This window comes from Dipteris shenzhenensis, chromosome 13 (assembly GCF_047967505.1).
Source record: "Dipteris shenzhenensis isolate YYH24624 ecotype China chromosome 13, Dip_SZ_1.0, whole genome shotgun sequence".
Lineage (NCBI taxonomy): Eukaryota > Viridiplantae > Streptophyta > Polypodiopsida > Gleicheniales > Dipteridaceae > Dipteris > Dipteris shenzhenensis.
This window is the reverse complement of record NC_141608.1, coordinates 56,318,296-56,345,102: the sequence shown is the minus strand read 5'-3', so window position 1 is coordinate 56,345,102 and position 26,807 is coordinate 56,318,296. Positions and strand designations below refer to the sequence as shown.

At 42.0% G+C, this 26,807-nt stretch overlaps 1 protein-coding gene across 2 annotated transcripts; it reads left to right on the top strand.

Annotated features, from left to right (window-relative positions):
- Window positions 1–652: 652 nt before the first annotated feature.
- On the top strand, window positions 653–22,097 carry LOC147895625 (nudix hydrolase 8-like). 2 transcript variants are annotated; one of them, XM_087383345.1, is made up of 8 exons: window positions 655–932; window positions 10,531–10,596; window positions 12,767–12,904; window positions 13,085–13,162; window positions 17,284–17,334; window positions 17,500–17,534; window positions 21,391–21,499; window positions 21,673–22,097. In XM_087383345.1, exons 1-8 carry the CDS (start codon window positions 786–788, stop codon window positions 21,877–21,879), a joined length of 831 nt encoding a protein of 276 aa, XP_087239471.1. In that variant the 5' UTR covers window positions 655–785; the 3' UTR covers window positions 21,880–22,097. The 2 variants fall into 2 exon arrangements, with proteins under 2 accessions (XP_087239472.1, XP_087239471.1); XM_087383346.1 differs by lacking the exon at window positions 10,531–10,596 and having other exon boundaries at window positions 653–932.
- The last annotated feature ends 4,710 nt before the right edge of the window (window positions 22,098–26,807 follow it).

Here is a 26,807-nt window from a genome sequence, read left to right as displayed (position 1 = left end):
GATTCGGAGGAGGCACAGTCAGCATTGTGCCGCACGATCAGAAAGGGGGTCTGCCCGCCAATAGTCTAGAAGCTGACCATTGGATTTAAGAAGTGGTCGAAATTGGAGGATCTTTGCGCACGATGCCAGGTCTCACTTTGCAGGGTAGCAAAGAAGCATTGGAGCAACTATTGAAATGCGATTATTTGCAAGACAAGAGAGAGGGTTGGGGGGTTGACGACAGAGACACTAAATCTTTTACCTCAATGATCCGACAGTGCTTTCCCTCTGCCAAGGTTCCCAGATTCTGCCATGTTCATCATTCCTGCACAGAGCCATCATAAACGTAAGTTCGTGCAAAAGAAGTCAGAATTTTGAATGGAAATTTGAAAGGAAATTGGAAAAACATCGGACCTCATTCGAATTCCCCACTACTGGTGTCCATCGAAGCTTTTTACGCAGTTGGCTTTTTACGCAGCTTTTCAAAAGCTTTCAAAGCTTTTGGGCTTTCAGAATTTAAAAAATCTAAGGGTGTATATTGTGCCATGTGGAAGCACAGGATTTCAGAATTTGAAAAAACGTCCTAGTGCTGGCCAAGTAAAAATCTAAAAACGCCTAATTTCGGCTTTACCCACGGGGAAAATGGATGGTGGGGCTTTTGTGTCACTCACGTGAAACTTCCTGGAAACTTGATTCTGACTTGTCAATTAAACGTACCTGAAGCGGTAGCCATGCTGGAATTTCTAGGAAGCCGCTCTCGAGTGTGTGTTTATAATTGAGCGTAGCAGTAGCACATCTTCATCACCATGGACGCTCCTTCCTCCTCTTCTTCGATGCTTCAGGGTAAAGAAGACCGCTACGGAGGCTTTATCGTTGAGCCCACTTGCCTGCCCTCTGATCCGAACTCCTTTGTTCTGAGTCTCCGAACATCGCTAGCCCATTGGAAGTCCCAGGTATACCGACTTAAATCTGCGGAGCAGCTCCTGCCTGAAGTAAAATATGCTTAATCTTAGTTGGGAGACTGTAAGTAGCGAGGGTAGTCCTATTAACACAACAAACGATCAGCCATTGTTCTGGAATAGTGCCGGGTAAACAAATTTGCGGTAGGCCAGCATCATGAAGTACGGGGACAGAACGGTCATAACTCAAATCCTGCTTTCAACCACACTAGAACTGAACAAAAACACGAAGTTAGGACTCTTGGATACGACACACTAACGGTCGATCACCTGAGGGGAATAACTAGAATAGAGATCGCTACCTACGACCTACTCTTGGGCTCTTTATTGGCATATTAGAGTCTTGGATTGGAAATCATGGGGAGGATATACATAATTGCTAGAGACGTGTGGTTTTCTACAGTTAGAAGCTCGTTTTTTTAGCACTTATAATTTCTGGGGAAAATTAATTGAGTTGTGTTATAATATTCATTTATGGAGAAAATTACCTACTGATTTTTGCATCCTTAAGGTTGGGAGCTCCCATTGTAAGTTCTTCGTCTACTAGAGCATCGACAACTCCATTAACATGCTTTGCATCCAAAAGGCTTGCTTTACCACTATACTAGGAGGCAGTACCCACGTGCACTAATACACTCTTGTTTTTTATTTGGATCGTATTTGGAGGGTACAATGAAAAAAAAAAGAAATTACACGTTGAATCATATAGATTATGTAGACTGTGTCAATTGTGTCAATCATGTAGATTATGTTGATTTATTTCTTGTATCTACTTCATTGGAAAAGAGAGGTTTTTGGCAAGAGATACAATGGTTAGACGCAAACGATCACCATAAAATATGGGAACTTGTGCAAGATAAATTTTGGAGAGGTTCCCTTGAAACTCAAAGGGAAAGAAGAGGGAGATGTGCATGATATGTTGGTGTTTTGATAAGGATCATGAAAGAGCATGCCTGTACTTAAAAAGCCGGTCATAAACAAATCAAGGTGTAGGTTTTTGTGAAATTTAGAGGGAAAGTCCTGTAAACTCTATCTTGGTTTAAACAATTTTGCATTATAAAGAGTACGGACGACCCAAAGCTTGGTGGATGGCTTGATGCTAAAACGGCTTCACAAGCTCATGGTGCAGCAACAGCTAGGAGCTCTATTAAAAGAGGAGATCTAAATGGGAGGGAAACAGTTGAGAGCTGGGAACATAGCCCCATGCCATTGTAGAGAATAAATATAACATGATGTAATGTTTTCATGGGGATTGATCACTGGTCGACTTGATTTATAGAAAGTAACGCTTGTTTCGTGCAGACTCGGCTATTGCATCGTGAGAGCATATTTTAATACTATGGTCTACACCCACTGTTGGGTGTTGATGACATCATTGGGGATGTCATAGCAGCTAGTCCCTGCTATGCGTGATGGAGTTTATGGTTTTCAATCTTATGAGTGACTATCGTGAGATTGAAACTGCACTATGTTGTGTAGAGGATGAGTTTGGGAATGTTCCTGGATTCATCTAGGTATGTATCTGCTATTGCATCGTAAAGAGTGAATTCATGGTTGTTAAGACACTCGTGTCTTATGATAAAGACACTTAAGACACTTAAGTCACGTGTCCTACCTTAAGACACCTTTAGACACTCGTATTTTAAATTATTGTTTTTTTGGTGGGTGGGGAGTAACAACAAACATTGAGTTTGACTTAGCCATGCTATCATTGATGGTGACTTTGGATCTAGCAGTGGCAGTGACCTCATAGATTCAGATTAGGATGAATCTTCAGAGATTTGAGTCTTGAGAGTCGAAAGCTTCCTTTCAATTATATGTATTGAGATGCAGATTAAATTCATGTCACATGTGACAAGATTCAATTGTCAGTTTAAACCTTTAAAAAAAATAAAAATTGCGAGCTCTTCAGTCGTGAGTCTTAACTTCAACTTTTAAGTCTTGAGTGACGAGTCTTGACTCTTAACTACATTGTAGAGGTGCATTGTTTCTTCTTGCATTTTTTAAGTGTAGCTTATTGTACTTCTAGAATCTAGCAACTAGCTATGCTAGCAAGTTGTACTTTTGTATACTTATACATATATCAATTAAATATTTATTATTATAACCACAATGGCATGTCTTACATGTCGTATCTTTAAGAGACTTTAGACACTCGTGTCTGAAGCGTGTCTAACGTGTCGTGTCTTAACGTGTCTTACAACCATGACAGTGATCCACCATTCACAGTTCTCCCGTGCTGCTGTGTCAAATTCGAATTCTCAAGCTTAGAGCACTTCATCTCAGCTGTACAGCCAGCCACCCTGTGCGAACCCCCCGCCCCCTCCCAAACCCCCTCCTCTCTCTCTCTCTCTTAGATCTCACAGACCGTGACTTGTACTGCTGTTTTGGCTCCACGGGCCCTATTTGGTGGATGCTAACATCATCATCATCATGTCTCCCTGTATTTGAGATGACTTGTGATTTCACACATGGAGATTGTGGACTACTACAGTCTTGATTTATAAACTCACACATGCAGATTGTGGACCACTGCACTGTTGATTCACACTGCAGGCCTAGGGCTCAAGAAAGCCCAGCAAAGGGGGCTGAGATGGGCCTTATATAGGCTGGAACAAGTCTGCCATAGACCAGCAAGTTGTCCATCCAGGGAGGCTAGATGGTGGGTTCAATTGAGGTCAGCTGACCTGGCAGTTGGCCAGCTCAGCAGGCTGGTCCACCAGCTGTTACGATAGGTCAGTCAGCGACGGGGTAGGGGACCAGCCTCTCCTCCACCCCGATAAGTAGTGCCTGAGGCTCTCATTCTCCTCATCACTAAAGCATGCAGCATACACAGCCCATTTTGGTACAGGCAATGAGAAGTACCAGGCTGCGAATTTTGTTTGTCCTTTATTGAATATTTCGGGGAGAGAGTGTTTATATGGGTGGAGGGTGAAGACCTTTCAAGGAGACACTGGGAGAGTCTTCATTACAGAGGCCTTTGGAGCTTTCTGCATCTTGGTTGTGGAAGTTGGTGTCATAAATTTTGCAGAGATGGTAGTGCTGGCAGAGGCACCTGACTTAGAGGATTTTAGATCCAGGTGTATTGTACTCGAGGAACATGTGGTAGACCTGGTTGAAGACTATGTTTCAAAGGCTGGGGAGCCATTAGAACACGAGGGGCTGCAAGGCAATTTGGTGGGTTCACAATTCAAATCTAATTGGAGCTCATATGGAGCTTGACCCGGTAGCGGATCTGGCGTGTTTGGAAGGAATTGTGATGATGGAGATCTATGTAGAGTAGCCACAAGGATCTTCTTGTAGAGATTTCATGGTTCGATTTTGTATATTGTGATTGAAATAGACCCTAGATGCTTGGTGCTGTAACATGCAACGGTAATCTGATCGTGTAATTCACAGCAAGACCTTCTTTAAACCTTTAGTGAGGAATTAGCGTTGTTCACCATAGAGAGAGAAAGGAGATGAGGGTAGAGAGAGAGTAGAGTCGACAACTGATTGGGTCCCTGTACCCACTGAGGGCCCCCTCCCCCAACTAGGGGAGAATTTGCTTTATACTTGGAGAACTGAGAAATACAAAGAACACTCTTCGAGAGAGCACAGAAATGTATAGCAGACCCAAAGACCTGAGAGGCAACGCCGACCAATACCGAGACCTTGATGCTGTCCACACTGACGATGTAGGACGCTTCTGCAAGGCAAGGAAGAGGCTTGTGTCCACCGGAATGTAGGGTTACCGCGTGAGTGAGAGAGTGATAGATCCTATAAGAGAGTTGAGAGATGACTGAAATAAAGAGCTGAGAATGAGCTGTGTAAAACTGTAAAAAATAACTGAAAAGAGCTGCTGAAACAGACCCCAAACCTTACTCCGTTCGTTGTTCCGACTCCCCGTCTGATGCGCTGCGTGAACACCTTCCCAGAGGGCTGAACTGATGCCAAAGGCTGAGGCTGGTCAGAGGGCCACTAGGGGTGAGTGTCAGGCTGTTCAGAGGGGGCTGAGGAGGAGCTGTAGGAGGCTGAAGTGCTGGGAGAACTGAATGAGGAAAGAGGGCCTGGAGGCCCCCTATTTATAGGGCTTTTGGGGCTGGTTGGCTGGTCCCTTGGCCCCATAAAGGCAGCCCTAGGCCCCATAAATGCCAGCCCTAGGCCCCATAAAGGCAGCCCTTCCCTTGTCATTCTCTTCACTTGTTCCAGCCCTGAGGGGGCCCAGAAGGGCTCCTATCCTAGGCTAGACCTAAACCTATCCCTAAACCTAAGACGGAAACACTACCTACGGTTCTCCAGTGGGTACTAGTGAACAAGGACTGATCTTCCGACTTGACCTAAGCCTGAGAGACCGATTTATGTAGCTTGTGCCTGACTGTCCCTGGACAAGGGCTCACAAAGGGGTCACATCATACGACAAAATCTCCTATTAGGGAACTACTACGCACTTGTCGATGTAGCCAGTGTGTCACTTTGCACCCAAGTGTAGGGGTGCATGTGACATTCCCTCCTTAACTTGGCGGTAGGTTCATTGCTTTCAAGTATTCCGCCAATATCTGGGGAAACTCCTAGAAAAAATATTCATCCAACCACACTGCTTCATGGGTACCTTGATCACGGAACTTGGTGTAAAAATCTCGAATCCTGCGTCCTGGCCCATGCTTGAATTTATGAAGAAGGATCTGTTCTGGCTGAAAAACTTTGGCTTCATCAAGAACTTTAGGTTGTTGCTCGTTGGAAATCTCTGAAAGAGGAGGTTCAAAATATGGCTTCAACCAAGCTACATGAAACACATTGTGCATAGTCCAACTGTCTGGAAAGTGTAACTTCATTGAGACATCGTTGATCTTTTGAATAATTAAGAATGGTCCGAAGCTCTCGAAGGACAGCTTAGGGCATCGCTTGCCCACCTGCTTCAATCTTTGCTTGATAATATGTAAATACACCCATTGCTCCTCTTTATACTGGACATCTCATCTAGATTTGTTAGCCTGGCACGTATACGATGCTTGAGCTTTGGTGATGTGGCTTTTCACAGACTCCATAATCTCTGCCATCGATTTGGTGGTTTTGTTGGCTTCAAGAGATGGAGACACCAACCGAGTGAGAAGTGAGGTAAACAGCCGTCCAAACGCCGCTTCATAAGGCGTGCGACCAATACTTGAAGAATAGGTATTGTTCAAAATGGCCTGCACAAGTGGAAGAAACTGCTCCCACTTTCCTTGAGCATCATGACAATATGATTTCAAAATATCAAATGCCATACCATTATACTTTTTTGTCTCGCCGTTCGATTGTGGATGGAAAGTATTGGACATCTGTAACTTAGTACCAAAATTATCAAACAAGGCTCGTCAAAAGTTAGACGTAAACTTGGAGTCCCTGTCGGATGTGATGGTCTTTGGTAACCCTCCAATGGGATACCAGTACTTGATAAACAAACGAGCTACATCTTCAACGCTAGCCGTTTGTTTGCAGGGAATAAGCATACAATATTTACTAAAGCGACAAACAATAGTAAGACATTGAGTATTACGTGTACCTGCGGATGTTGGAAGTGGCCCCACGAAATCCATACCTATGTTATGAAAAGGACCGTCGGGGATTGACAATGGCATAAGCAAGCCTGCCACTTTCTTGTGGGAAGCCTTGACCTTTTGGCATATCTGATAATTCTGAACATAGCCGTATACGTCCTTCTGCATCTTTGGCCAATAGAAATAGCGCTCTAACTTCTCCAAAGTCCCGTTGATACCTCTGTGACCACCAGTAAGGGCGTCATCGGCATCATGAAGAAGCAACTACCGTTTGTCTTTGAGTACACATAATCTTTTCTTATAGAAAAGCCAACCATCCTCTAATGAGTAATGGCCTGGAGCAAGCATCGTGGCTAATTGGAACTGCGTGCCAAACTCTGCTAACTCCGCGTACTGTGCCTTCATGCTATCAAGATCCTTTCCTTGATTTCGAGCACAGTGGCCTGCTGAATGGTCTGGATGGAACCTTTCCGACTGAGAGTGTTGGCAACGGGGTTGCTTTTGTTGGGAACGTACTCGATCATTCCCCCAAACTGCTGGAATATCTGGCTTCACCGTTGTTGCCGATCACTCCATTGCGCACTAGGCATTGTCTGAAGCCACTTAAGGGCTTGAGCGTGAGTGTGAGAGTGAAAGCTAGGAGTGATAGATCCTATAAGAGAGCTGAGAGATGACTGAAATAAAGAGCTGAGAACGAGCTGTGTAAAACTGTAAAAGATAACTGAAAAGAGCTGCTGAAACAGACCCCAAACCTTATTCCGTTCGCTGTCCCACTCCACGTTTGATGCGCTACGTGAACACCCTCCCAGAGGGCTGAACTGATGCCAAAGGCTGAGGCTGGTTAGAGGGCCACTGGGGGTGAGTGTCAGGTTGTTCAGAGGGGGCTGAGAGCTGTAGGAGGCTGAAGTGCTGGGAGAACTGAATGAGGAAAGAGGGTCTAGAGGCCCCCTATTTATAGGGCTTTTGGGGGTGGTTGGCTGGTCCCTTGGCCCCATAAAGGCAGCCTAGGGAGGGGTGGAGGGTAGCCTATAAAGGCAGCCCTTCCCGTGCCATTCTCTTCACTTATTCCAGCCCTGAGGGCGCTCAGAAGGGCTCCTATCGTAGGCTGGACCGAAACCTATCCCTAAACCTAAGACGGAAACACTCAAGGTTTATTCGGTGGGTCGTTTGTCTACAGGAAGCTTATCCTCTTCCACAGATGTTCTACCATTGGCTTGGCTGTCCATGGGCACACCAATTGAGATTTGGGATAAAATTAGTCTGTTGAAGGCGTAAGTGGGTGGTTCAATGGCTTATATGGGGCTACCAGATGACCTCATATGGCTCTGCAGCATACATCCTTGACCCTGCGGAAGCTTAAAATATTCTGCCATGTCCTGCCCCTGCCTTTGGACTCCCTCCCATCCCTCCAAAGCAGAATTGAACAGACCTGATAACAAGCTAGGAGAAACAACTGAAGGGGGGGAAGCCAAGATGTGCTGAGGAAGGTGCATGAGAGACATCTAGAAGCTTGATTGAGTCTTTCCTCCAGCAGTTCATGAACAATAGGAACTATACCTTGATTTAGAGACTTGTCTGCTGTGCTTGTGGACCAAATGACTGGAATTAGAGGAAGTACAGACATTTAGGCATGCAAACTCTTATTTCCTAATTATAGAAACAAGAGGATTCTATGACGGGATGGACCAATGAGCAGTGGGCAAAGAGACACTGGCATTGACAACAACATACCGAGTCTTGACTTTGGGCAGACTCCTCTCCTCCTTCCATCATTGACTTCCCTCACATTTGACTGTGTTGATGACGGTTTCTCTCACAAGGGATGGAACAAAGCCATAGCTTCTTTGGGAAACAAGGTTGAGCTTCTATTGGAGGTCAACATCTCCTGATGTCACCTAGAGAAAGGGGGCCTTGCTTGTGGGTGTGCCCGCAGCCCGCCTAGTGAGTGAGGCTAGGGTAGAGAGTGAGGGTGGGTGTGCCCGCCCCCGTGAGAGTAGGTTAGTGTGGCTTTCCAGTGCCTCGTACTGGTCCATGTGATGACACGTAGGCCATGGAGGTTCCCAGGCGGGGTACAGAGGTGTGTGGGCAGGTATGCCCTGTGGTGCTGCCCTTATAGGCGCCCTAGCAGAGGGCTGGAGAGCAAAGGGTGGGCCGACTTGCAGGTCAGTCACCTTGGCTTGTCTGCGCCAAGACATAGGCTGGAGGTTCAGCCCTGTTTATAGGGCAAGAGGGGTCGGCCATAGGCCCCATCCTGGTCAGCTGGAGGGCAGAGGGTACATCCCTCTCTTTAGGGCCTGGACAGCCCCTTTTGTAGGGCTGTAGGGGTCGGCCCACATCAGCAGGCTGGTGGGCCCTGCCCTATGCTAGCCGACTAGGAGGCTGGGGGGCTATATAGAGCCCCTCCCCACTTGTGTTTTGGGTAGTTCAGTGCGGTGCCTGGTGGAGCAGCAGAGCCAGCCCAGTGTGCAGCTCAGGAGCAGTTCTAGGGCAGAGGTGTGGAGCTGTTCTTCCACTCTCTTGCCTCGTTTTCTCGTGGTTGTTGAGCTTTTTGTCTGAGCTCTCGAGCAGCCCGTTGGTTCCAAGGTTTTCCCCCAGTTGTAGCAGGGTTTTCTCCAGAGATTACTTGCAGTTCTCCTGTGCCTCTCTCTCCTCTCTCCTTCTCAGTGTGTGTGTGAGGCGTGCTCTTTCTCTCTCTCTCTCTCTCTCTTCTGTTCATTTCCGCTGCACTTCTCACAGCTTCTCCCCTAGAGCATCAATTGAATAGTAGGTTTGGACATACTCATTCTTGGAAGATTTTTGGAGGTTCTTCAAGCAAGACTCGTTTGTTCCTGTCACGAGCTTCAACAATCTGTGCCATGCTCACAAAACACCTCGTGAAATTTTGATGCACAATGGTACTTTGATTTGAATTTTGTGAGAGCTTTTGGCTATATAGAAAACAGAGCCTGTAAGCTCTCACCCTCTAAACCTTGGAAGTCCCAGCAGTTTCTACTTTCATTTCACATGTTAATAAGTCATTACAAAGTAAATCCTCTAAGACAAATACCTATCTGCTTGAACCGATCGCACAATGATTTCTTGTGAAGAAACAGCTTGAACGTTTGAGCAGTGTTCCCAGTTCAATCAAAGCACAAAAAAATGGATTTACAACAAGATAAGAAGTATGCCAAAGAGGGACATGTTTCAGTCAATACAATTTGGTACCAGATTGTAAACGCTGAATGATTCATCAAGTTAGATCAGCAGAGGCATATCAGCATATTATCTGCATCAAGTCTATCGGCGGAAGTAGAAATGCTGAAGGGCTGCTGAATGATTGAAATATAGCATAAGTATGAGGTGTGAAGAAAGAAGGTGGAACCTTGAGCATTGACATCTGATTTGAGGAAGCACAGCTTTAGGATGTATAATTGATTATTATCTTTAGGGAAACATGTGTTGTGTACTGGAATTCTAAAATCTAGTCAGGCAGATTGCCATGAAATTCATATGCAGTCAAAGGGGATGAGCTTGATGAGAGCTATGGGTCAGATGTAGTTGGCAGATCTGTTTTGGGGTTTACTGTGTCTGCCCAACCTGCCTTGGACAAGTGTGGCATGCAGGGTGGTAGGACATGGCAGTTCTGAACTCTCCAAAAGTGATTGCCTTCCAGGAGGAGAAGCAAGAGTGGCAGTTACTATTCTACATGGGAAAGTCCTAGATGTAGACAATTGATAACAGAGTAAATCATACTGGGTACTGAATACAGTTTGAGGAGCTGGCTGAGCATGGTAGCTGATGTTGTAGGAGAAGATTGCATGCGTCATAGTGGTTTAAGATGTCATCACCAAACAGTCTTTTGAAGCAGGATTTTGAGTCAGATATGAATTACTTTCACAGATAGTTTTGAGTGGAAAGCTTTGTTCATTATAGGTGCTGGCAATTTTTTTTGTTAATATTCCAATTTGAGAAGCTTGTTTCACTTGAGGATTTCTCATTGACAAATATAGTAGACTATAATTTGCATTGATCTCAATATTAATGAATGAATCTAAAAAGTGCCTCGGCTACACGTTGTTATGATTTCTATGCAGCGTAAAAAAGGCATTTGGTTGAAGTTACCTTTACGGAATGCAAACCTGGTCTTTTCTGCTGTTGAGGTATTTTCTTTATGCCATTGGTATGCTTTACATTATATTGTGTTTATAAGATTTCTTTGACTAAAGCTTACAATTGTTTCTATCCTAAAATCCTTTAGGAGGATCCTTACTGTTGTCATATCTTTTATGCTAAGATCTTTGACAAGCTTCTCTGTCTTCATTCTATCCCATACCATATTCATGCAGAGGCAACTTTTCAGGACTCAGGGTGACTGAGGGGCAGGCTAGCTTCCCTCCCTACAGATAGAGGGCATTCCTTCTCTCCAGCTATCTCACAGAAGCCAACTAGAGAGAGAGGCCTCAGCCTTGCTTCAGATTTTGTGCAAAGTGTTAGTCCAGGGTCCACTGGAAATTTGCTGCTCACTGAGCTTTGTTTTCCCACAGTTGTGAATGAATACTTATCTGCATTCTTTCTTTACATATTCTATATTCTGTGTGTGTTGTGTGTGTGTGTGGATTTCATCTGTGAGTGATATGAGAGTGTCCAGATCTGTCCGCTGTTGCTGAGGTTGTGAGCTCAGTACGTCTGTTTTCTGACATGGTATCAGAACCAACCGCTTAGCTCTTGAAGGAAGGTGTCCCGACAAGTTCGAAGGTGACTCCGATTCACGGTAGCTGCAGGTGTTTGTTTGGGTCTTGCAGTGTCTTCTATCTTTTGTTTCTGTGATTGTAGAAGTGATGGTCCCTCACATGCCCATCCTGAACTTTTTGGATACGGAAAGTTGGATGGGACAAATTATTTCATCTGGAAGGTCAAGCTGTAGAGCCACCTCGTGGCAAGGAAACTCTGGAAGGTAGCAATAGGAAAGGAACTCAAGCCCGAGAATGTCAAGGATGCTTCGGGGACCGTGACAGTTACTGCAGATCCAAGTGAAGTCGGAGAATGGGAAGGCAAAGATGTTCAAGGAGACTATGGCGGACTGTCGTCCATAAGTTGTTCACCATGAGAATGAGGTACATGGCCATCTCACAAATGAAGGTTGTAAGAGATCAACTGACAACAGTTGGTCATAAAATGGACTTGAGCCAGTTAGCTATGCTGGTTTTAGGAATGCGTACAAGGAGTTTCACTGGTTTTGTGTGGACGGTGATAGCTGGAGAGCGGTCTTCTACCCTCGAAGAACTCCATTTTTCACAAAGGCACTTTATAGAGACCAGCTCGAGTAGCTTCTAGAGTGGCTGAGCATCACAATCATGGTTTATACAATTTGGCGGGAGCATGTCTTTGATGCTTGGCCATGCATTCCAACTATCGATCAACCAGTTAAGCTGGCGAGGTTAACCATAGATCCGATTGCATGTTCGGCCTATGACTAATGCTAGATGACCAATCCTAGGCACCACCAACCCTATGAATAGGGGGCTGTTCCCCCACCTTTTCCAACACAGTGAAGTCCTTGGAGAAACTTGTAGTTTGAACCTTGTTTATAGTCCTTGTACGTAGGTCTTTTACATGCGTGTTGATGCAGCAAAGAACCTTTCAATTTCAGTGTCTTGTTCTATTTTGTGCACATGCTATCTTGGCCTTACATTTCCATTTCAGTATATCTGCTTTGGGAAATTTCGACATTGTGTGATGCTATCACAGTCTGAAAAAACATAGAGGGAAATTTTGGCCCCCTAGGCATGAGTTGTATGGATGAAATGTTATGTATTTAAAAAATAATTGCATCTAAAAATGAGAACTCACTTATATAAAATGAATAATACAGGATGTTTTCCAGTCTAGCTGGCATGGAAAAATTAGAAATTGAAATATATTTGGCAAGACGGAAAATGTGCTCCATGGTCTTTAAGGTATCCAATTAAAGTTGAGACATCTGAATGCTCTCCCTATGGTGATGGTTCTTGGTAGTTGCTCTGCTAGCTACCTCAATGGGCTGTGGGGTGTCATATGTTTTTACCAATGGGCCCTTATGTCTTGATAAAGAAAGTCAAAAGTACTTGATGTAGAGACAGGGTATTCTTAGGTATTTTCAGATGTTGCTGCTGCCATGCATGTGTTGTTCGCTCGCTCCTAAATATCTCAAAGCTCATTTTCATCCCTCATGATGCCACAACGCGATCATATCGTCCTTTCAAAAAATGAAATGTAAAGTGGGGGGTCTTGTTTCAGGTGTAATTATTCCCTAACCTTGCTTATAATTTTTGCTTTTTTGCATTGCCACAGGAAGGTTTTCGATATCATCATGCAGAGCCAGATTATCTCATGCTAACGTATTGGATTCCTGACGTGCCTTCCACACTTCCTAGAAATGCATCTCATCAAGTTGGCGTTGGTGCACTTGTCATAAATTCCCAAAAAGAGGTCTTGCAGTCATATCATTCTTTCCCATTGTATTCAACTGGTCATAAAATCGTAGTGAACAAAATGTTGGTCTACTCTACTTTGATTTCTGTTTTATGTATTTCCCTCTTTCCAGTCATAATTGGCATAACTAGAGCATTACTATAATGATTTGGAAATGTTGGTCTTACTTCTCTGCAGATTCTTGTTGTGCAAGAAAGGACAGGTCCTACCCAAGGGTCTGGTGTCTGGAAAATGCCAACAGGTGTAGTCCATCAGGTGAGGATGTGGAACTATAATATGTATTCTTGCTATCTTCTTTAAAAGATATTGTGCCTTTCTGCAACGATACAAACTGAAGTGGCCTGCCATTATCCACGTCCAATGTGAATAGAGCAAGTTCGAAATGAATAGTCAAGATTAAATCCTCGCTGGCATGCTACCCCATAGTTGTCCATTTAACATGGAAAAAGGCAAGGCTGGAGTTATTGCTTCCTGTCTTGCACGTACAGTCAAGGTTCATTAGTAAAATGCTAAACATTTCAGTTTCCAATAAGGTAACTGGATATTGTGAAGAATTTCACGAGAACCAAATTGTGGAGCGTTTTACCTGAACTTTTGAATCAAAGCAATGCCAAAAATGTCAAATCAATAGACCTGAACTACAAAGCGATATCCCTGTGAATTTGCAGTGGTCAAATTTATTCTAGTTCTTATGTAAAGGGGGCATGGCAGATGACAAATGTTTGTCTAAGCTAAACTTGTCCAAATGTGCTTGCACAGAGTAAAAGAAGGTGCTGCATCTAAGAACCCACCTGTTTGGAGTTTATACTTAGCTCTTGACCTGTCGCTTGTTTAAAGTAGAGAGTGGGAGCTTGACGGGGATAGGAAGAGAAAGAACTGGTATGAGAGACCCAAGGGTCATTGTACAAGAGCAATATCTAAAAAAAACAAGCTGCCAAATACCTCTAGAGAGAAATGGCTAGGTGGAGAAGGGAGGTTAGAGAAGAATATGTTGTGGCTTGAGGTAAATATGACCAAAAGGAAGGGGGACAAGAAAAGGAAGAATTGGGGACAAGAAGGAAGGCTTATGAGGGAATGGAGAAAGGGAGGCAGAAGAGGAGGGGCTGTAGGGGTATGCAGCCCAAAGAAGGAGGCAAAGGTGGCCCTGTCGGCTAGCAGTGACCCGTCTCACTAGAAAGTACATGCGCATTTGGACATGCCCCTTGGTCTCCACCTCATGTGTATCACGATTCACAACTGGTGCAGAGCCTCAGGTCTTTGCGCTGTAGTGTGGCTGCACTCTCATGGCTCGCCTCGATCTGGAATCTATGCGATGAGGTCTTGAGCTGGCCCATGGTGATGCGTACAGCATGGGAGAGGGCTTGTGGGTTGAACTGCAAGAGATTGTTGTAAATCTTGAGCATAACTGAGTGAATCGGCTAAACCTTTGTTTGGAAGCGAAGACAAATTCTAGTACATTGTGTACTTGGCTTACAATTGCAGATAATTAGCTTATACAAACGTCTCACTTTCTATTGCAAGCTTTTCCAATTCTGGAGCACTGTGCTGAATGCTTTTTCCCTTCCCCAAAGCTCTGTCAATTTTGCAAGGTATACAAAAAAAGCTTTGCTACCTTGAGAATCTTTAACCTCAACCCACTTAAAATATTGTTTATGGAACACAAAGTACACCAAGGATTCATTGCTGTGTACATGAAATTTCGAGCTAGACTACAACCAATCCACACACTTGTTTGTGGAGTGCAGTTTGTGTTTACTTGGCTGTGCATGTTCCCATATTTAATGCAACCTTTCACATGCAGCTGGTGGAGCCCAATTTGCTTTTTGAATAGGAAGTGATTTTTTGGTCACAGGAGATCGAATCGCAGGAGATTGTTGTTAGTACATGATTAATTTGTCTGCTTGCCACTTCAGATGTATATTGTCAAAGCAACTCTTTCCATCTTGTCCACATGATGCTTCAAATGCCATGCTGCCCTCGTGGCACTGTTAGGTCCTCGCCCAAGTATCTTCCTAGTAGCCACATGAGTGAGAAGCTACAAAAACATATGTGTGAATTGAAAGTGTCATGAATAATGCCTTCAACCATGCCATGTGGAGTGCCAGTTTGGTAGGTGTTTGATTTTGTTGATTTCCTATTGACAATTATTTAGTTAGGTCCCTTACACAACAACGGTTGAGAGACATTCTGGGGATAGTAGCTTTTCCTGAGCACCTTTTGCAACATGAATGACCTTCATCTTCTATTGGCTTCTTCATAAGCGCTTTGGTGAGGATATTTAGACTAGAGTTGGTATTAAGTTTGATCACCCTCATTTGATATTATAATTTTGGAGACTGCTATGCAAGCACAGTATTTGATAGATTTTGGGGGCTAGGGAAATGTTTGCCTCTCAAACCTTCTTTCACGAGAAGGAAAAAGAAAGGGGGGGGTTCTAAAAAAGAGTTTAGCTAGTGTAAATGTAATAGCTACCATATCCAAATGTTAATCTATATACTTACCATTGACTTTTCCACCTGGGGCTTCTTTGAACAGGCATGCAATGTCCTCTTGGATTTGTCTTGCCAAGCTGAGCGAATGAGTCCATATTGAGCATAAAGCAATAGTCATCCGGACAATACCATGTCTTGAGCTAGCAGCTGTAAAGCAATGGTTTTACCAAGGTTCCTCTTGCAATTCTTTTTCAAAGTTGAGCGCATGTGGGATTCCATATTGAGCATAATGCGTGAAACATCCTGATCTCAAATCTCTCTAATGTCAGGTTTTCGGCTATCGGTGATTAAGCCAGGCCTTTTGTCAAATAAATATCTGCAATTTTGGAAATCCAATATTGTCCGTGGTTTGCCAATACAATTGACCCTTGTCTCTATTTTAAATTTTGCATTGCAGCTCATTGCCTTGTGTTTTTCAGAAGCCTTGATTCTTTGATGTTTGATTCTTTCTTGTTGGGCATAAAATCTATGGCTCTTTTAACAGTTTTTGTGCTCTCTTCTTTTTAGTTGCAGTTGAGCATAAAATGTTCTTCAATGACAAATTTCGCCCTTTAGCAGCATCAGTGCACTGCCGTCTGAAGTATTGTTTTCATGTGTTGATTGTTAATGGATTTGACCACGATGCAATTCTTCTTGAGAAGGGCTATTTCAGACTCTTAGCCGTAATGTGCTAAAACCTCAGCTCTTGATTGAAGTACACTACCTGGAAAAAACCGCCTGCACAGAGGCTGTTCTCAGTCAACCGTGTTTTCTGAAATCCTTTGATAGAGCAAAAAATGTAATCCCTAGATTAAGTCCTCAACATGGAAAGAGATGATGCCTTCATTTGTTGAAGAAGTGCTTGTGAAAAAGGAGAACAGTGTTGTTAAACAGTAAAGATCACAGAAAAATGACTTTTTGGAATAGAAGAATGAGTAGATTCAGAGGAGAACATACTGAGCTGCTATCACCTCAAGCTGATTTGAGTTAGCTTCTCTAGGCCACATTTCTAAGTCCCAAACATCTGTACAGTTTGCAGCTTTTATTCTGTTCAAGAGCTGCTGCAGCCACAAAGTATATGGAGAGGACTTGGTGTTTTTGGACAGAGAACGAAGCAGAGTTTCTGCTCAGGATCAGCAAATGAGTAGAGAGGAGGATGATGGCTTATCTCAACAAGATGGAGTGTTTCATTAGGGCATAAAAGCAGAGGCGCAGCTGGCACAGTTTCTAAGGTTGTAGAGATACAATTGTAATTATAGGCTGACAGGACTTATTACAAAAGATGGAAAGAGATATGGAGATCTAGATTTGATGGTATGGTGAAAATTTAATGTGTGTACAGGAAGAGAAGTGAAAGACATTAAAATAAACGTTAAGTGTAGAAAATGTTGAAAAGGTAAAAGTTTCTCTACTTTCCAGTACCCTTTTACAAGTCGGAAAGTGTTGTATGCATGCATGTTTGCGATTTTACCGTCTTAAAGCGCATTAAAGTTGGGATAAATGTTCATGCAATGAATTCAGGTAAGAAACGTTCCATGCAGGCCTATTTTACTACCTATTTTATGAGCATTCATGTAAACATTGTTCTTGCTTTGATTTTCAGTGTAATTTCTTTCCTCATCTCCTTCCTCATCAAGGAAATATGTTAGATTCCCCCTTACACTTGTGGGATGTAAAGTCAAATTTTATAATTTCAACTGTCTAGATCTTTCCCGTTGCTGTTGCTGATCTAATTGTGTTCTTATATTCTTTGAAGGTTTTTCTTGGGATTGTTAGTGTGTGTGGCAAGTTTTGTCTCAAACTTCAAAGTCATGTCCATTTACATGCAATTCTTGTTTTTAAAGCTCCCTCTTTTTGCGGACAGCTTCTAGTCAATGAAGAAACATCTTTTGGTCTAATGTGCAGGCAGAAGATATCATCGCTGGGGTAACGCGGGAAGTGAAGGAAGAAACTGGGGTAATGTGATTGTGAAGCCATTTCAAATGGGGGAGCTGTACCCTGCCCATCAGTTTTGATTTACTGGGGATGCTATATTCTTTATGTAACATTCAGATATATGAGAATAAGTGATTTGAAAATTTTGGTCTATTTTTATCATAAATATGGGACTGTGAATTGCAGGTGGATGCAGAGTTCATTGACGTCGTTGGTTTCAGGTTTAATGCTACTCTCTTTTGAGGATTCGATTGTGTTACTCTTTTCATTGAGATAGTTGCTTCAGGTCTAATGCTTTTCTTCAACTGTGCTTCTATTTAAACCCTCTGATTATCTGCTCATGCATGGTTTACTTGCTCCAAGGAGCTCACTATAAGTGGACTTTTGTTACTTTTTTTTGGGGTAGTGGTAATCAGTTATTATTGTTTATACTTTCCCATTTCCAATTTAAGAGCACTTTAAATGCTGTGTTCAGCTGCTTGCAGATTGTGGGTATATTGGAGGGAAATATAGAAGTCGGTGTAAGTCAATCTTATCTCCAAGATTTCCAGCCTTCCTGAGTAGTGGTTTTGTGTTGAGGTCTTCTAAAAATATTTCGCTACTCTACATTCATGTTATCTTAGTGCATGCATATAACTTACTCATACGTGGTTTATTTATGTTGTATGTGGTAACATAGCATACATATATTATTATTAGCTTACATACAAATTATAGGTAAGCATACACAGCGTGCACACACACACACATTTGTGTTAAAGGCATATTACACAATGACCATGGTTAAGGATAATGTAGGAACAAGGAACAAAAAATGATGGCAGCAATTGTTGGGATCAACATGGAACATGTATTGTATGTTTCACATCAGTACTTTAAAGTGAGAAGGGAAAAAGGGATTACAAATTTAGTATGTTCATCAAAGATGGCTAGTGTGGTACACATGTTTGTTTGCAACAAAACTTTCCATCCCATCGCAAAGGATATACGTCTCTTGCATTATCATTGCTGTTAGTGCAAGAGGTTTCCAATCAGGATTTTCCCTTTGGGCAAGACCTATAGGGTATTAGCTCTACTCGGATTTTCTCATCATGGATTCAAGAAGAGTCAGGATTCATGAAGGTCCTGTGTGATGCTAAAAAAATTCACGATTGGGAGGCAAAAGATGGACAAGCAATCTCCATCATTACAAGCAATGTGAGATATATAGTCATGAATCATATAATGAGTACATCTTAGATGACAACTTTGAGGTCATCCAGCCACACAAGCAGGATAGTGACTAGGCCTTTGTAGCCCGTGGTTGTAGGAAAGGCAAACGGAACTCAAAAAAACTTGCAAACACTTAAATGTGGGTAGAGGTAGAAGTGGAATTGGCAAAACAGCAATGCTAACGGTAATGCTCAGGGTGCTAACAATGGATCCATGCAGACACATGAGAAGGATAAATGGACTTATTATGCTAAGATGGGTTACTATGAGAACGGATGCAAGAAGTAAAAGCATGATAAACGTCAAAGACAGAATGAATAGGCAGTCCAAGAGACCTCAAGTAATGCATCTCAATTACACAAGCATCTAGAATCCAATAACTTGGTGTCAGAACAGTTGTTTACAATTGAACCTATTGATGATCAGCCATCACATGTAATGAGCGAAGCGCTGGATGCACATAAACCTTAGGATGGTAATGGTTATTTGCAAGCATTTAATGATGACCCAAATATGCCTACAGATATGGAGTCGTGTTAGACAGTTGTGTGATGTCTTGGATGCTGATGGGCAACCTCATATACATTCCAAGAGGAGCCTGAAGGTGATAACTTGTACATCAGAGATGAGAGTTGCCTTTCCCTAAAGTGTACTCTGATACATTGGAGATGATACCTGGTTGACACTCGAGTGCTTGGTTTCAATACGGCTTCATTAGATGGCAAGAAATATGTACTACCTGTCACAGTTAACTACTCTAGGAAATTTGGGTGTAATTTTAATGTATGAAACCAGAAACTATCTCGAAGTTTAGAGAGTCTCAAGGCCATGGCTGAAAGAGAAACTGGGACAAAAATGAAGTATCTGTTAGTGACAGGGGTGGAGAATATAGACACAAGGAATAGAATATAGATACAAAGAATTCACATCGTTTGGAACAGGAAAGATATCTGACAATTGTTCACAATCTTCTCTGCTCCACGTCAAAATAGACCTGTAGAGAGGACAAAGGTGCATCAAAATCATAATCCAGTGTCACCATCAATACATTGGCAAAAAAAGTAGAGGACTGTTTTCTAGCTGGGTCTTTTTGGAGGGCTACGAGGGGGGGGAGGGGGGGGGGAATGCAGAGTTTGTATGCAAATAGGCAATACAGCGGGGGCAGTGGCACAAGGGTCGATGAAGCCAACGTGTGGGGGTTCCTTGTGCTCTCTGGTTAATAGGTTATGGAGCTGACGGAGTGTAGCACGTACGTCCTGAACAAATGACAAGTAGTGGGCTTGGGCATAGAGGACATATCAGGTGGTGCCTGCATAGGGATGTCATAGAGAGCATGCATATGTGATGGGAATAGGTGGTTCCCCTCCGATAGAAGTCCCCATCCAATGGTAGGATCTCCCCCTCGAAATGATCTGATCACCTCATCCATCTTGTGTGTGAGGAAAGCCCGCCTTTTATGACGTGTCAATTGTTATGAGATCCGATGTGCCTAAACTTACGTCAGATGGCCTAAGGCTTGCTCACGTGTGAGGTGAGCTCTCATCTCTCTGCACTCGTCGTCAAACCAAGGGTTTTGAGACATCTTTTCAGCTGGCACATGTGCAGATCGAGCTGTGGAGAAGGATTTGGTGGCAGTGTCTTGTACCACTGAGGCAAGGGTGTCCGAGGCGCGGGTGAGGTCTACATCGTCTCCAAGTAGGGCCGGAAGCTCCTGGGCTAGGTGGCTCACATAGACTGGATCAAGGGCACAGTCAAAGTGGATTTGGACATGAGTGGGCATGGGAGGGGCCCTCCCTACGACTGGCATAGTAGCAGAGATATAAAAGGCTAGGTATGAGTGGTCAGCACCAAGTGGGGGTACTTAGGCAAAGGCTAAGGGACCCAGCAGGTAGTCCACTGTACTCGTCCCCCCACCATGTGGGAAGCAACTCAGCCCGCTAGAGGATGGCCATCTCTGGAGACCGTTATATATGATCAAATTATGGACTGCACCCAATGTTGCCCATACCCTGTCACATGTGGTGCATCTGCTGAGTGCCTCAGTATCCCGAGCTCTGTTGCATCTAGCTTCACTACTATGAGGGAATCAGATGCAAAGTCGAGCAAGCCCACCTGTCTACCTTCTGTGCGTGCATTAAAGTCACCAAGAAGGAGGATATCACCCGGCCTAGAGAACTCTGTGATGTCATCATGTACTCGTCCCCCCACCATGTGGGAAGCAACTCAGCCCGCTTAGAGGATGGCCATCTCTGGGGACCGTTATATATGATCAAATTATGGACTGCACCCAATGTTGCCCATACCCTGTCACATGTGGTGCATCTGCTGAGTGCCTCACTATCCCGAGCTCTGTTGCATCTAGCTTCACTACTATGAGGGAATCAGATGCAAAGTCGAGCAAGCCCACCTGTCTACCTTCTGTGCGTGCATTAAAGTCACCAGGATATCACCCGGCCTAGAGAACTCCGTGATGTCATCATGTATTGTCTCATATGGGCTGTGTCCCTCTGTGGTGACCTCACGTGCATATGATGATGTATCTGGGGGAAATAGCACACCGCAATAAATATCGGTCGTGGATATGGTAGCTGGACTTGTATCCACATATGTCGTGCATGCTCTTCTCTCCGTACCACACATTCTCAGTTTTTCCAGAGCTGCCAAGGGTTTTGTGCTGAGGGTCAGGAGTCATCTTGCAAGGATTGTAATCAATGCATTTCCATGTCCTAGCATGTGTCAATGACATCTCTCTGTTGTGTACGTATTCCTTTGGCTATGCATCCGGCACATTTTAATGTTCTTTTGTTGAGCTTTGGAACACAAAACTTGTTGGGAATTTTGTATGACCAAGGGTTGTTTTGACAGGCAAACACATAATGCAGCGTTTGGAAAGTCTGATCTTTTCTTTATATGCATGCTTCGACCTACCTCCTCACAAATAACTATGCAAGAGACTGAAATAGCAGCAGCAAAGGTTCGAGCACCTGAAACTATATGGTTTATCTGTGCAGTTTATTGTTTTCTTCTGACAAATCATTGCTCTGAATGATTCGAGGCTGTTGTTAGCAGAGGCACCAGCAGGTGACATTGGTACAGTTTGTTTACTGAAGTTTTGGTAAATTTTAATGGTGTTTCTATTGTAATCAGTGGATGCCATTGGAAGAATTTGGATCGCAACCGTTTAATATGGCAAGCAGCATGATGACAAGGGTAGCAGAGGTTGCCACCGCCAGCATGGAAGGACGATATCATGGGTTCTCTCCAAAGCTATTGCAGTTTGGCTTCCGGAAAAAAGGATCCTATTTCTACCATAACATCACCGACCTTAGTGGCTCAAGCCAGGGCAAGCTATGACTTAGAGGTGTGCTAATTTATCAGGAATCTCAGCAGCTTTGAAACATCTGGTATTTTTTAGTTTTGTAGTAATCATTTACTTTTTTTGCGTTTGTATCTCACAAGGGCATTCTTATGTGTACGCTTATATAATTGCCTAGATCATAAATAGGGTTGCATTGACACTATTCTTGGTTTTCTGCTGTCTATAAAAGGCTCCCAGATTGTTTTCCCCATTGCAATAACGTTTCAAAAAGTTTGCTTTGATGATATATTTCCAAGAAAAGCAAAACTCAGATTAGAATCTTGAAGTGAGATTAGACCAAACAATGAACGCTCCTTGCATGTGCCCATTTGTGACTACATTGATTACATTATATTGACCATAAAGATATCAATCAGTAGCAAGGCCATAAAGCAAGTTATGGCAGCCATGCAGCAGAAATTTTAAAGACTTGTGTGATCAATAGTCAATGGTCCAGGTAGTCCATCTATGAAATGCGAAAATATAGTACACAATTTTGAATACAAATTTTTTCCCTTGAAATTTAAGTTCTGAGAAAATTGTTGGCAACTTGCTAGATTTATTCCAAAGCAAGGACCTATTATCTGTCACGATCCAATAAAATAGCCATAGTTAGTTTACGATGAGAAGATTGTCGGCATAGCTTCTAGCTACTTTTTATGATATCGAGAGCAAATATATTGTTTATTTAAAAGAAACTGGGTACAAAGAAAAGGGATGTTGGGGAATACTTAGGGGGTGGGTAGTTTCTAATATGGTACTCATGATTACCGTTAAGTGGTAGCATGTAAGGTAAAAGTGCCTTGTGGCAAGAAACTGACATATATATATGTGCTGTCCTTTTTTAAAACAATCATGCATTATAAAAGCTCAAATTAGTATGTGGATTATATAAGTAGTTATATAGTCTAAGTTTATTTGAGTCAAAGGAAAGTAAATTTAAATTTCAAATCCTACATGAGCATTCAAGGAGAAAGACATCATGAGTCTAGATTACGAGAAAAAGATACAAATTGTGTTGGAAATGGAGCCAAAATTGAGCATGCTTGCATTTTGAATCTATGCATTAATCTAATCCTCATGCAATGAATGAACCACGGTTCTAAAAATGACGTAACATGCATCCTGAAGTAACAATTGTTAAATTATCAATAGTGATGCGAATATGCCCTTGGGGTCATTTTTTCTCCAATGATGAGTTTTTTCCATGGAATAGTAATTGGGTTATTTTTCTCATTTTAGCCATAACTGAGAGCCTAGATCCTACTCTTTGAGTCTCTTGATGGAAGATAAGTCTTGTCACGGGCTCTCTTCCGCTCCTGAAGAGCTTGTCTCGGGCTCTCGATGGAAGATAAGTCTTATCACAAGCTCTCTTCTGCTCCTGAAGAGCATGTCTCCATTTTAGGGCCTATGATTGTAGTCGTGTCCTACTCCTCTGAATTGATTTAGCCACCCAAGCGGCCCAACCCTCACGAGGCCCTCCTAGATGTTGCTAGATCTTTGCAATAGATATTGCACCTCCTCGTTCTAAAAGGATATCATTTGAGATATAAACCCCCCTTTAGGGGAGACCTCTATGGGGCTGATCTAATTGCAAAACTGCAAGGGAGTGGTCCAATAAAGTGGTGCCTGCCAAGATCCCTGCAGAGCCCTCTCTATGTAGCACCCATTTTGCCACAGAATTAGTCTAGGCACTCCAACTTCCATTCCTAACATCTGATATTCTTCTCTACTAGCTCCAACCTCATGAGTAGAGCTCTCCAGGGAAATGTGTTCTTTTTAAATAAAAATGCTTGATGGGTAAAGACAAGAGTCAATTGATGCACAATGCAATAAGGGTGGGAAACTTTTGATTGTTGGTACAATCACTTGATCTCTTTAGTTTGAGGAGGTAGTGGTAAAGAATTGAATAAAATAAAGGAGATGTCGGAGGAACAAACAAGAAAAAATAAATCATCATCTTGTTGCAATGATAAGGCACTTTCTATTAATGATAAGAGTCAGAGCAAGCATGAAGGTGGTGCACAATCTACAGTTGCTTATAGATATCCATCTAAGAAGGCAAAGAATGATGCAAAGGAGGGAAGGTGTCATTATGGTTTAAAAAACAGGTTATTATATCAGTGAATGTCGAAAAAGATTGGAAAAGGAGGATGAGGAAGCTAGAATGTTAATCTTAGTTTCTAATGCTTCAAATATTCACAAGGAGGCTTCAACAGATTATGTCGTTGAAGATTGGTCCTTTTGGTATGCAGTTATGATCCCTATGTTGAGGTCAGTTCACTTAGTGTGTGTGATACTTCAGATGCAATTTGGTATTTTGATAGTGGTGCATTTAGGTACATTACATTTAAGGAAACATTTATTTATTGATATTTGCAGCTCGCTCTTGTTGGTAAAACATTGTCTTGTGTCAATAATTCTTCATATTTTGTGAGGGGAGTTGGAAGGATTATTGTCATTAGTAGATCAAATTGATTTGTCTTCCAGACATCCTTTACTTTCTAGGAATTTAAAAAAATTGCTTTTGATTTTCTCGTTTGTAGAAGACGACATGTTGTCACATATGAGGATGATGAGTGCATTGTAAGAGAGAGAAAAAAGACTATCAGATAATTAGTCTAGGTACTTTACATCATGGTTTATATTAGCTGTGGATACAGATGATAGTCGTATGCAAAATGCTTGTGTGGCAACAATAGCTTCTACAACTAAAGATGCATAATTGTGGCATGCTAGATTTGGCCATGTGAGCTCTGATAGTTTAATGCTATTATAGAAACATATTATGGTATTGCTTATGCCCAACAATGGAGATGCTCAACATGGATGCATTTTGGGAAAGATGCACATGAATGCCTTTCCAAAGGATGAATTAATTAGCGTTGATAGAAAATTGAAGCTCATAGATGGTGATGTGTGGTCCCATGAGGACACCTTCCTTGGAAAAGAATTTGTATTATTGATTATTTCTTCAAATTTGCATGGATCTATCCTTTCAAGTAGAAATCTAATGTATTTTCAACATTTTGTTGCAAGGATTGAAAATGAAATAGATTGCAAAGTTTTCCAGATCAAGGAGAGAATATATCTCAGATGCTTTTAAGGAAAACTTGGATAGTGTAGTTGAGGACTTGCACGACCATCATTAAGTGTGTTATTTCATTGAAAGCTCATCATGGTTGGAATGAGGACTTGCATGAGGAAGTATGTGTTAGTCAACCTATTGGTTTATGGGCCCAAACAAGCTCCATGGGCTTGGTATGAGAGGATTCATACTTATTTGACTAGCCAAGGTCTAAACAACACTCCAATCGAAAGTACCCTATATGTTTAAATTCAAGAGAGATGCTGAAGCTTCATTTGAAATGTCGGATTTGAGAATGTTGCACTAGTATTTGAAAATTCAGTTTATATAGTCACAACAGGGCAATGTCATAAAATAGTCCAAGTATATATAAGGAATTTTAAATAGGTTTAACATGCGATTTTGAACTAGGTCTTAAACTCTTTTAAGATGATGCTAGACAATTTGATCTCACTCTATACAGTCTGTCTATTGTTTGCCTTCTTTATGCAACACATGTCTTGATATTCAATTTGAGATGTCACAGGCTATTGGTTGCTTGATTGACCTACACACATCCCGAAGGCCATTCGTTGGTATGCAATAAAACATATTTTCAGATATTTATAAGGCACCCAATGTCTAGCGTTGTATTATGCTAGGGGAAGTGACTCTAAATTCCGTGCATTTATGCATTGTGGCCACCTCTTCATGTGAGGCTGAGTACAATGCAACCTTCACAACTACAATTGAGTATGTATGGCTTAGGAGATTGATGGTCGATCTTCATGGGGTATTGTATCCAAGTACGCAGTAGGAATTACTATACTGCATCACTTCATTCATCATCTTGATTTTGGTATAGGTCCAAGCATTGTTGTTGTCGATTGTCAAATTCATCGACATCTAATACTATCCCAAAACCAGCATGACATTTAGAAAAGTAACAAATACAATGCTTAATTCTTTTAGCCTTTTTCTTATGATGTGAGCAAAAATAGATGACATATAATATATCATTGTCTAATAACACTTTAAAGTTTTTGAGATGTATATATATAGCATTCATGTCTCCTCTTGCTTAGCAAGAATGTCATTGTGATTCTAGTCAATTCATATGGTTTTTTTTTTTACTTTTCTCTAATCATAGTTAGTTTAATCCACTCATGGTATCATACGTGTGCCGAATAATAGAAACTCTAACCATATTGGCATCTACTCAAATACATTTTGCAAACCTTTAAGTAGATACGTAAAATATTTTTCTCTTTGAGAGTTTGTAGAAGTACTACTTATATGATCACAAATAGAACACAACATATATTTATCATTCTAATATGGTATGTTATAAACAAAAGAATCTTAATGCATTTATACTCTCAAATATATATTTGCATATATCCTATTCATGCTTGAATATTTGTCCAAATAATCTATAGTTCATAGTGTTGTAATCCCTATGGTTGTATGATCCATTTTCTTTCTTTTTCTCATGCTTACTTAGTTTAGGCAAAGCTGTGCAAAAGCATACATTATCAACAATGTAGATTCTATATGCATCATTCTATAAGAAAGAACCCAAAAAAAGTTAATTTAATGAGAAATAAGAGAAAGAATGTGTATCTTTGAATAAAGAGTTGATACCTCCTTGAGCTAGATACTCCTTTTCCCCCAATAGAATTTGTATCTTTGCCTCCTTGAACGAGATACTCCTTTTTCCACCACAAGAACATCGATCATTACCTTGAGTTCTTTGGGTTAATGAGTTGCTTTTAAATAGCTTAGATGTTATAGTTTGATACTAGAACATGACATGGCATCTCTTTAGCTTGCATAGTGTGGGTGCAACCAATATGT

Bases quoted from the DNA above. Each gene is read 5' to 3' on its own strand.
- LOC147895625 (XM_087383345.1), top strand. From the start codon at position 786: ATGGACGCTCCTTCCTCCTCTTCTTCGATGCTTCAGGGTAAAGAAGAC. The intron at 12,905-13,084 runs GTCTTGCAGTCA...ACTTCTCTGCAG, and splicing joins TCATAAATTCCCAAAAAGAG to ATTCTTGTTGTGCAAGAAAG. The intron at 17,535-21,390 runs GTTTAATGCTAC...TTGTTTTGACAG, and splicing joins ATTGACGTCGTTGGTTTCAG to GCAAACACATAATGCAGCGT.